Here is a 12,785-nt window from a genome sequence, read left to right on the forward strand (position 1 = left end):
TCATCTTAAGTACATAAGATGAAACCGATTGGGATTCGTCCATACGACAAGCATGAAGCGCCCGAACCGTTTCGAAACGCTCAACACGTGCTTGTTGGAGAAACATCTCCTTCAATTGTGTTATCATGTCGTAAGCGCTATGATGCTCGAAATCCTTTTGGAGTTCGGGTATCATAGTCCCAAGCATTAAGCATGAGACTTGAAGGGAGTCGTGGCAATACTTATCGTAAGAGGCCATTGCCTCCACATCACTCTCATCCGGTTGGTCGGGAATGGGGTCCTCAAGCACATACATTTTATCCTCTTGTTTGAGGACAATCCGAAGATTGCGGAACCAATCCATAAAATTTGTATGGTTGAGTTTGTCTTTCTCGAGGAGAGACCGTAACGATAGGTTGTTAAAGTTAAGTGGTGCGTTGTTCATGTTGTTGTTGTTATTAGCGGCCATCTACAAAATTCAACAAAGTTCTTTTAAGTATCGATTTGGATTTAATAAACAATACCCTTTTAATTTGTTTTATTAAATATTAGAATCCAACGGTAAATCAAATTTCGGTTAGGTGACCTTTATCCCGTCATTTGATTTAGCTAGGTAGTCATAATGACAATTGCAATCCTTTTGCAACTTCTAAGTTATGGGATCATGCAATCCTTTTGCATGGCATATTAATCCCATCAACGCCTATTTGTTCCTCATGCTTCGGTGACCCTAAGTTCATGATTCCCAAATCAAGTCGTCCTACTTGTGTAGACATGTAGACTTAACATACAAGTGGTTAGGTGACCTTTATCCCACAAGCATGCAAAGTGTACTTTATTCATATTAGTTCACTCATGACGGTTAGGTGACCTTTATCCCATCATGAGATTCCTAATATGTCTAAGTGTTTCCACAAAAGGATGGCGTTTAACTTGTTTATCTTGTATTAGTAAAGGGATTTTAGGTTTTCTACATTCTAGTTTAGAAAACAAAGTGCTATACACCAACATGCATTTGGTGTGTAGTATGTTTATGAAAAACCCATTTTCATGTGCCTTTTAGTAACCAATTACTAGTTTTAACCATTTCATTACCTTTTTAAATAAACCATTTTATTCAAGTCTAATAACCAATTATTAGTGTCATTTTGTTATGTTTTATTATAACCATTTTATAATGTATTATGCAAGTGTAATCATGTGATGATCTTGTAGCAACCAAACATACAAACATACACAAACATGCATAGCAAAGTGTTCACAATCAAGAGCCATTTTGGTAGACATTTGTTTAGCCAATAAACAAATGTCACCTAAGGGGTTAAACCAAAGTAAGAGATTTTACCAAAATCTCCCACTTAATCTTGTAATCTTCAAAACTTCATCTTGTAATCTTCTTCATGAATCTTCACTTTCATTTTACAAAATCATATCCTAATACAATTTTTCTAGAAAATGAAATAACAACCTATTCTATTTTACAAACCAAAATAGAACAAATTACATACAAAATACAAGATTAATTACAACTTTTACAAACCAAAATTACAAAATAATTACAAGCCATATGAATGAATATTACACCCATGAATAATCACCAAATCAATCAACCAAACAAACACATGGCCTAGGCTCGATTGTGAACAACAACATAACATCAAACATGGCCAAAACTTGAAATCCCAAACCCATTTTTGGGACCAAATATTTCGGCCATCACCATACACCCACCAAAACTCAATATTTTTACATTCTACTTTCATGCATGTTGGTAGATTGTAAAGAAAGTGAGTTTACTAGCCAAAAACAAGAAGCATATTAACAAGACTTTGGCTCTAGATACCATTGATGGATTTCAATACATAAACAAAGTCACAAACCCATTTTGTTACATATAAATTCGTGTGTATATGTATATATAAAGCGGAAGCAATTTCAAGTTTATGCATGTAAAGTTTAACCCTTTTAAATTTGAAATCCATTAAAGATCTAGTCTTGAAAATACACTTAAATGTAAATAGAGCTAGTTAGATGTTTATACCTACTCCAAAATGGAGGTGAAGAACTAGGATGAAGAAGATGATGTAGATGAAGAAAACTTCTAACTTGAAGCCTCAAATCTTTGATACCCACAAGCAATAATCAACACCCAAGACTTGGTTAGGATTTTAGACACTTAATTACTTGCAAAAATCAACCAAGAAGGAGAGGAAATTGCAAGTATTATTTTCAAAATGCTAGAGTCAAAAAGTGTGTTAAAAGTTGCACCAATGCATGTGTATTAGTCATAATTATATGGAGTAATCAAGGAAGGGTGGTTGGCACCTAGGAGCCTTCAAAAATGGCCCCCCACCCCTTCCATTTATTTTATATTTTATTACATATTTATAAAACATACATGCATTTAGTTGTAAGTATTTTATTTTATAAGCCTTTTATAAAATAAAATGCAACACACATATGTTACATACACTTTATATTATTTATAACCTATATAAATAATATACAACATGTAGTAACTTATAATTATCCAAATAATTATATCTAGCATTTATTTTAGAAAACCAATTTCTAAAATTCAAGTGTCGTGTATTTGCTTTAATGATCCGATTGTCAAAACAAATACATAAAGTGTTGATAGCTTGTTATTGGGTATGACCCGACTTGGATCACAACATGTAAGCCACATTAATTTATTATGTCTCTCGGGCACAAGAAAATCCTTCAAACTACACCCACACAAATGAAATGGCTACCAAAACTTATGTATTTTGACTATGCAATATGTTATAAGAAGGGGAGTGAGAATTTGGCAGCTGATGCCTTATCTAGAATGGCAGGTGAAGGACAACTTTTTCAGATTCATGTGTCCACTATCTCCAGTGATATAGAGGCACGTATTGCTGATAGCATAGATCAAGATATGGACCTGCAGCAGTTCATTCAAAAACTGCAGACTAAAGAAGTCAATTCAAAGCATTATGAATGGAGAAATGCAAAACTGTGGAGGAAGAACAAGTTGGTAGTGGGTGCAGATCCAGGGTTAAGAACTGAATTATTCAAACATTTTCATGATGATCCAATAGGGGGTCACTCAGGTGTTAAGGGTACTACACACAGATTGACCACAAGTTTTTATTGGAAGGGACTGAGGCAGGATGTTAAACAGTACATTAGAGCCTGCAGTGTGTGCCAAAAGTCTAAACCAGATTTGACCATGTACCCAGGCTTACCGCAACCACTTCCTATTCCACAAAGGGTATGGTCTGAAATTTCTATGGATTTTATGGAAGGATTGCCACTCTCTAAGGGCAAATCAGCTATTTTGGTGGTGGTGGATAGATTAAGCAAGTATGCACATTTCATTGCCTTAAGTCATCCATTTACTGCTAGTCAAATAGCTACAGTTTTCATTGACAACATTTTCAAATTGCATGGGTTGCTAGAAGTGATCATCAGTGACAGGGATAAGATATTTTTGAGTCATTTTTGGCAAGAAATGTTTAAACAGTTGAAGGTCCAGCTTCATATGTCCACAGCATACCATCCTTAAACTGATGGCCAAACAGAGATAGTGAATAAGAGTGTGGAATGTTATTTGAGGTGTATGACAGGGGACAAGCCTAAGGATTGGGTGAATTGGTTAACTCATGCAGAATATTGGTACAATACACATTTTCATACAGCTATTGGTACTACTCCCTATGAAGTTGATTATGGTCAAAGTCCAAAAGATACCGTTAATTACTCAAAGGGTGCTAGTAAAGTGGATATGGTGGATAGATCATTAGCTGCCAGAGAAGAAGCATTATCTATGCTTAAGTTTCACCTTAGACGAGCTCAAGATCGAATGAAACATTATGCTGATCTCCATAGGACCGAAAGACAATTTGCAGTGGGTGATTGGGTTTATGTCAAGCTCCAACCTTATAGGCAAGTTACATTATGGGGTAATTCATTCAATAAATAGTCTCCAAAGTATTATGGACCATTCACAGTACTCAAGAAACTTGGAGAGGTTGCTTATGAATTGTAGTTACCTGAAACTACTCGCATTCACCCAGTGTTTCATGTTTCTCAACTCAAGTTGCACAAGGGTCAAACACCTACCAAGGTGGGAGATATACCTGTGACTAATCAGGAAGGGCTATTAATAGCTGAACCTCATAAGGTGTTGGCTAGATGCTTAATGAAGAAAGGGAATGCAGCTTCTGTAGCTGTCTTGGTGCAATGGAAAGGTGAAAGTGAGGAAGATGCTACTTGGGAACCTATCGATGATATCCAATTACATTTTCCAGATTTCAATTTACTTTGAAATATGATCCTTGAGGACAAGAATCATTTGAAGAAGAGGGCATTGTTATGGATAATTCGATTGGGTGGATCCGGGTTATGTCAATTAGGACGGGTAGTGGTTCAAATGAACACGTGCACATCACGTGGTGAGTGAGCTGGCTTAGGCTCGTGCCTGGCACGTGAAGGTGTAACAGATTCAGTTGTGTTCTTTCCCAAATTTAAATAGCTGAAGTCCGCCATTTGGAACCCTAGTTTTTGATTCGTATTGTAAACATTTCTCTCTTTCTTTCTGTTATCACAATTGTAATTCATATCAATCCGATTGTAATTTCAACTTCAATTGCTTCTAATAAGTAAGCGTTCAGGTTGATTCGATTAAATTCAGTTAATTACTTAGTTTAATCATAACAAAAACCACCTGAAACTGCAATTAGGGTTTTACGAAGCCGAAGCATAGAACTTTCAGAAGATAGAAGGGATATGCGGGACCAATCTGAAAAATCTGATTCGTCAGAATCAGATAAACCGGCTTCAATGAACGATCAATTTGTTCCCCCAGAGCTTGATCCAGTAACGGGGCTGTTTAAGGATGAATCACTATCGAACGATGGGTCAAAGAAGGAGATGGATGCTGTGAGTATTCATACCGATGCTGAGAATTCTGATAATGAATCTTCGTGTGGTGTAAAAGACAACATAAAGGATCGAATTCCGTTGGGTACGAACCAAACTTCAGGTGTAAAGTTTGTTTTGGAACATGATGAACAAAAGACAAGTGGTTCGTATATACAAGCTAGGGATAATAAGGATTTGACTACTGCATCAAATCAGGCTACAAGCGTGGATAAGGGACATACTGGGAATAATAATAATAATGAGTATGAATTTGTTTTTCCAAAGCTTGATAATCCTAATATGGTTCCACGTGATGGTGTTTCCATGAAATCACCTATTGTAGTTGACAAAGTTGATTCAACACCTTCTTATTTAGGTGCATTTAATGGTAACTAAAATAAGAAGACTGTGAATTTCAGGTTTATATAGCCTTCTGGTGATTTAGATGACGGTATTGATATTGTGTTGCCGTTAGCTTCTGTCTTCGAAGTGAATGAAAAGTATAATAATACTCTTTATGGGTATTTTTTGGGTAAACGAGTAGCGTATCCGGTTGTTAAAAACTATGTTACTAACGTTTGGAAGAAGTTTGGCCTGAAAAAAATAATGATGAATTCTAAGAGTTTCTTCTTTTTTAAGTTTGCTTCGGAAACTGGATTACAAGGTGTGCTAGAATCAGGCCCGTGGATTATTCGTTCAATCCCTATAATTCTCAATGCATGGTCGCCAGATGTTCCATTAACAAAGGAGGATTTAACGCGTATCCCGATCTGGGTGAAGATACATGATATTCCTCTTGCAGGTTTTACGGAGACCGGGTTGAGTGTCATAGCATCTAATATTGGTACTCCGATGATGTTGGACTCATACACGAGCACAATGTGTTTAGAGTCATGGGGTATTCCTAACTTTGTTCGAGCATTGATTGAAGTTTCGTCGGATAAGGACTTTAAGGATAATATCAAAATGGCGATTCCGAGTGTCGATGGAAAGAGTAAAACCGTATGTACTTTAAAGATTGAATATGAATGGAAACCCCCACGATGTAATTGTTGTGCTATTTTTGGGCACATGGATTCCCAGTGTCCAAAAATGGCCACTATTAACGAGGGTAATCAGTCTAAAGATGAAGATGGGTTTGAAATAGTTGGCAAGAAAGTGGCTAAAGAGGTGACCAAGGGTAATAATAAACAGAAGATTAGTTTTGGCGTAGGTAAACTAAAGAAAAAATTGGTTTATAGACCCAAGAAGAATATTGATTCTAATAATGGCTTGCCGAAGGTTGCACCGGATATCAAGAGAAATTCGGAAGTTGAGATAAGGAAGGATTCACAAGTGAAGATTCAAAACTCGTTTGAAGCCCTAAATAAAAGTGCATATAACCTAATTGATGAAGAGAGCGATGTTGAATCTGATAAAGAGGAAACAGCCGAGTTTATGGCAGCAAAAAATGTGTCTAAGAGGACTACGTTTGACATGAAATCGGGTTGGTTATAGCTTGTGTCCTTGGTTAGGAGGCTTGGTTTTGCTAGTTCTTTTGTGTGTAGATTCTAGCTTGGCTAGTGGTTGTTTGTGAGGCCATAAGGTGCACTTGTGGTCATTGTCCTTATTTATATTTTTTTATTATATTATAAATAATATTCACCGGGTAAAACCCTTTACCAAAAAAAAAAGTAAATAACATGTATATTAAATAAACTTTTACAAATAGTATTTTAAAAGTATAACCACTGAAGCTTACCTTGAGTGTTATGGGGTTGTAACATCCTATAATCGGGCCCAGGTGAAATGATCATTTTACCCTTGGGTATAGTGTAATTAGTGATTTTAATAATTATATGTTTATAATTATTTGATGTTTTAGGTGAGACTAGTTTGTGACAAGGGTCACAGAACATGTTTGTTTATTTAATTTGGACCTCGTTCGGGTCGTTTTTGATGTACGAAAGATATCAGATAACTGATAAATACCCGTGTGTTGTGAGGTATATGGGTTTTAACCCCACTTAAGTGACTATGCCAGCCGATTCTTCTCATTTCTTTCTTCTTCCTTCAACATACTTCTCTCACACACTTGTACCTAACCATCTCAAACCCTAATCTCCAAATTTTGTTGTTGATCCTTGTTTTTGTTGGAAATCAATAGCAAGTGATTTCTTGAGTCCAAACAAGGTATGAATCGTTTGATTTCTGTAACAACCCAACATCGAGTACCGAAAAACACAACACATTGTTTTAAATAAAAACGGCCTGGCACTTGCGCGGTGCGCGCAGCATTGCACGGCGCGCGTTTGGGCATGAAACCCGATCAGAAATGAGACAAGCCAGCTCCCTAAAATCCCACCCATTTGCGCGGCGCGCATCAGTACAGAATGTGCCGTTTTGCCAAGTTTTCATATAAAAGCCAATAATCTGAAACCCCAGACCATACAACGTAAATTCGCTTACCACCCAAAGTAGTTTACATAATTTCAAGGATTAGAGTTTACAAAAGGGTACGACGACCCGTACAACACCAAAGTATTTTCGACCCATAAGGTTAAGTACCAAACAAAAGACGAGCGTGGTGTTTGGGATTAAACTACCCAAAAACTAGGTCGAATTACAAAAGCCTCCTCTAACAAATCCAAAGAGGTAAAATCTCTAATCCAAGCATACCCTTGCCCTTGTCCACGTCGGAGCCTAAAAAGGTAAACAACGAGAGGGTAAGCAACGTTTATTGAGTGCAATAAGTATACACATGCATATATAATATACCTACTTGCAACCGCCTACACACATACCACAAACATGCTAGCAATATAATATTAGCACACGAACTCCAAGTATAAAGCTAGTAACCTCCATTACCGCAACTAGCATAACAATAGCATATACTCCAAAATATAACATGCTACACTACAATACATACACAACTATATGGTTAACCATACCCACGTCATGGTGCTACCGGCTCCGTGGTTCACACCACACGTAATGCTATGACGCTACCGACTCCGTGGTTCATGTCACTACGCATTCGAGTCATACTCCTTTATAGTGCTACCGGCTCTGTGGTTCACACTTTGGTGCTACCAGCTCCATGGTTCACACCTCATTTTATAGTGCTACCGGCTCCGTGGTTCACAATTTGAAGCTACCGGCTCCGTGGTTCACATCACAACACATGCACCATGATGCTACCAGCTCCGTGGTTCACATCATAGCACACTCGCACACACTATGGCACTCCCAGCTCCGTGGGTCATGCCATAGCATACAAATAAATATAATATATACATACATGCATAAATATCCCACTCACCTTAACGCCAAGGTGATGATTAGAATCCGCAAGCTTCAAGCGAAGTACCTAATACATCATGCATATAATCAATCACACAATCAAGTTGGTCAACCAACTCACTCACCACCCTAGTGTCACTTTGACCCATGGTGCAATTTCGACCCATTTGCACCCTTAACCCTAATATTGGGTCAAATCCGCCAAAACTCTAACACTAGCCAAATATGGTCTTAACACTCTTTTCAATACAAGATTATTGCATTTTCACACTTATTAAACAACTTAGATCATCCAAGACCCATTTCAAGGTTAACACACCCATTTGGGTCATCAACATACCCAAATTATATCCACTTACTAAATATCAAGGTGTGCTAATGATTAACTAACTATTTAAGACCCATATCACCAATTATCACTTTAAAACCTTAGGTTAGTTCTTCTTGAGTCCCCATGACTCAATCTTACCCAAAAGCCCCCAAAATCACCAACAATGGGTTTTATGTTCATCACTAACCCAAAACCCTAACCCTTAAACAAATTAAAATAAGGAAATCAAGATTAGGACTTACCACCACACTCAAAACGTAGATATGGACTAGATGAACAACTTTAAAACTCGAGCTTAGACAAGATTCCTTCTTCTTCTTCCCCAAAGTGAGTTTTCTCTCACTAAAACTTTACTCTCTCTCTAAATTGAACGTGGAAGTGATAAGGTAGATGAAAATGGAGTTATGACACCCACCAAACTGACCTTGGGGCCTTAAACTCGTCTCACATGTAAAACTACCAAAATGCCCCTTTAAAATATTTAAAAGGACAAAGTGAGCTGTCAGCTACGATAAGCGCGCTGCGCATTAGAGTACGCACCACGCATTAGAGTGCACGCCGCGCATTAAAGTGCGCGTCTCGCATTAGAGTGCGCGCTGCGCACTTCCCGTTTTGCTGATTCCAACTTCATTTATTTATATACAATATGTACAATTCGGATTCGGGTCATACAACTCTCCCCCACTTGATTCGGAGCGTCCTCGCAATCCACGCCTCATGACAAGCTGGAAGATACATCAAAACTAACTCTTCGGATTCCCATGTGAACTCGGAACCCTTTCGATGATGCCATTGGACTTTGAAAGTCCTCACCTCCTTGTTACGAAAAATTTTAACCTTCTCATCAAGGATTGCAATCGGCTCCTCAACATATTCTAACTTGTTGTTCAAGGAAATCTCATCTAACGGTACCCATGTCGAGTCATCCGCAAGACACTTACGGAGATGGGAAACATGGAATGTGTTATGAATCCCTGCAAGCTCTTCGGGTAACTCTAACCTATAAGCAACCTCACCAACACGAGTCAAAATTTTGAAAGGACCGATAAACCTAGGAGCTAACTTTCCTCGTTTTTGAAACGGAATAACACCTTTCCATGGCGAAACCTTAAGCATCACCATGTCACCTTCTTGAAACTCAATCGGTCGCCTACCTTTATTGGCATAAGATTTTTGTCTATCTTGCGCCGCCTTAAGTTGAGGGCGAATCATCTCAATCTTACTATTCGTTTCCAAAACCAAATCGGTACTCCCGATTTCCCTTTGACCCACTTCACCCCAACAAATAGGAGTTCGACATCTACGCCCATAAAGCATCTCATAAGGTGGCATTCTAATACTAGTATGGTAACTATTTTTGTACGAGAATTCCACCAAAGGCAAGTGCTCATCCCAACTACCACCGACATCAATAACACATACCCTTAACATATCCTCCAACGTTTGATTCGTACGCTCGGTTTGGCCGTCCGTTTGAGGATGATACGCCGTGCTCATTCTCAATTGAGTACTCATATCTTCATGGAACTTATTCCAAAACCGAGACGTGAAACGAGTATCCTGATCCGAAACAATAGATATAGGAACCCCATGTCTCGATATCACCTCCTTAATAAACAATCTGGACAAAGTCTCTGACGATATCATTTCCCGAATGGGAAGAAACAAAGCACTCTTCGTCAAACGATCAACTATCACCCAAATCATATCAAATTGGTTCCTAGCAGTCTTTGGTAACTTGGTAATGAAGTCCATGGTAATGTGTTCCCATTTCCATTTCGAAACTTCCAACGGTTGTAACTTACCATACGGCTTTTGGTGTTCGGCTTTAACTTGCAAACATGTGATGCATTGTTCAACATACTTAACAACATCACGTTTCATGCCGGGCCACCAATACTCCTTCTTCAAATCATGGTACATCTTTGTTGCACCCTGATGAATGGAATACTTTGACTTATGTGCTTCATCAAGTAGCACCTTTCGGTAATCGCCCATCTTAGGTACCCACACCCTACCTTGAAAGGACAATAAACCATGCAGGCCTAAGGTAATGGACTCCATTTGCCCCACGATTCGTTCCTCATGTTTGTTGTTAACGAAAGCTTCAATTTGAATCTCACCAAGCTTTATAAGAAAATCGTTAGTAATAATCATGAGTAACGATCCTACTCGTATCGCTGGATGTTGACTCTTTCGACTTAACGCATCCGCGACCACGTTCGCCTTACCCGGATGACAAAGTATTTCACAATCATAATCCTTTACCACATCCATCCACCTACGTTGACGATAATTCAAGTCTCGTTGGCTAAAGAGGTGTTTCAAACTCTTATGATCCAAATAAATCGTACACTTGACACCATACAAGTAGTGGCGCCAAATTTTCAACGCATGTACCACCACCGCCATTTCAAGATCATGAGTCGGGTATCTTGTTTCGTGTTCCTTCAATTGTCGAGAGGCATAAGTTATGACTTTACCCCCTTGCATTAGAACACACCCGAGCCCATTTAAAGAATCATCACAATAAACCATCATGTCTTCAATTCCCTCCGGTAATACCAACACCGGAGCTTGACACAATTTCTCCTTTAACAATTGGAAAGCAATTTCTTGCTCGTTTTCCCAATTGAACCTCACGTTCTTCATCGTCAACTTCGTCAATGGTGAAGCAATTTTAGAAAAGTCTTGGATAAACCGACGATAATAACCGGCCAATCCGAGAAAACTCCGAATTTCCGTAGGTGTATTCGGTTTTCCCCAATTCTTCACCGTTTCTATCTTCCCCGGATCTACTTGAATACCTTCTCGATTCACAATATGGCCAAGGAATTGCACTTCCCTTAGCCAAAATTCACATTTGGAGAATTTTGCATACAACTTCTCCTTCCGCAACGTCTTCAATACTTCACGTAAATGGTGTTCATGTTCCTTCATACTCTTAGAATAAACAAGTATGTCATCAATGAACACAATAACCGACTTATCCAACATAGGTTGCCACACTCGGTTCATAAGATCCATGAATTCCGCCGGTGCATTTGTAAGACTAAAGGGCATAACCACAAACTTAAAATGCCCGTAACGCGTTCGGAAAGCCGTTTTCTCTATATCTTCCTCACGAACCTAAACTTGATGATAGCAGGACCGTAAGTCAATCTTAGAAAAATACGTTGCACCTTGGAGTTGGTCAAATAAATCGTCAATACGAGGCAACGGATAACGATTCTTGATCGTCACTTTGTTCAACTCCCGATAATCGATGCACATCCGCATACTACCATCTTTCTTTTTCACAAATAACACCGGAGCACCCCATGGCGAGGAACTCGGTCGAATAAAACCCTTTTCAAGCAACTCTTGGGTTTGATTTAACAATTCTTACATTTTCGTCGGCGCTAAACGATAAGGAGTTTTAGCAATGGGAGTAGCTCCCGGAACCAACTCAATGTGAAATTCAACTTGTCTTTCTGCCAGAACACCCGGTAACTCATCCGGAAAAACGTCTTCAAACTCATTAACTACCAGAATTTCATGAATAGATGGTGGTTCCTCACGAGTATCAACTACATAAGCAAGAAAAACCACACCACCACTCTTAAGAAAACGTCGCGCCCGTGCATAAGTGCATAATGGTACGAGTCTTCTTCGTTTATCGCCATGAATAATCAACTCTCCCCACTTGGGGTCTTCACACGAATGAACTTATCATGGCATGTAATATCGGCTCTATAACGATCAAGCCAATCCATACCAACAACAATATCAAACTCACCCAAAGTCATCGGAATGAGATCAATTTTAAACATTTTGGTACCAAACACAACATTACAATCCTTACACACATCAACCCCTAGCACCGTCTTGCCATCCGCTATTTCGACTTCTACTGGATGACTTAACTTAGCTAGCAGTTTGTTAAGCTTAGACACAAATCGATGCGATACAAATGACAAATTAGCACCACTATCAAATAGTATCCTTGCCGGATTAGAGTTAACCATGAAAGTACCTGAGACAACTTCATTGGATTGCTTGGCCTCATCATTAGTCATCAAATAATTTCGCCCCTGAGCGACACCCGCTTTCTCCAACCTCTTAGCATGATCACCTCGCAACTCGGGGCATTCCGTCCTTCGGTGCCCTTCCTTTTGACAATTGTAACAAGTGAGCTTTGGTGTTGAAGATGAGTTTGTACAATCACGAGCCATGTGTCCTTGTCGCCCACAATTATAACATTTGGGTCCAAAACCCCCGGACGCACCTTTCTTCACAC

The 12,785-nt window shown here is 38.9% G+C and overlaps 1 protein-coding gene across 1 annotated transcript; it reads left to right on the forward strand.

Moving 5' to 3' along the window:
- The first annotated feature begins 3,586 nt into the window (after positions 1-3,586).
- Positions 3,587-4,294, forward strand: LOC139860283 (uncharacterized). Its single transcript, XM_071849051.1, has 2 exons — positions 3,587-3,929; positions 4,044-4,294. Exons 1-2 carry the CDS (start codon positions 3,587-3,589, stop codon positions 4,292-4,294), a joined length of 594 nt encoding a protein of 197 aa, XP_071705152.1.
- The last annotated feature ends 8,491 nt before the right edge of the window (positions 4,295-12,785 follow it).

This window comes from Rutidosis leptorrhynchoides, chromosome 7 (genome assembly GCF_046630445.1).
Source record: "Rutidosis leptorrhynchoides isolate AG116_Rl617_1_P2 chromosome 7, CSIRO_AGI_Rlap_v1, whole genome shotgun sequence".
Classification (NCBI taxonomy): domain Eukaryota; kingdom Viridiplantae; phylum Streptophyta; class Magnoliopsida; order Asterales; family Asteraceae; genus Rutidosis; species Rutidosis leptorrhynchoides.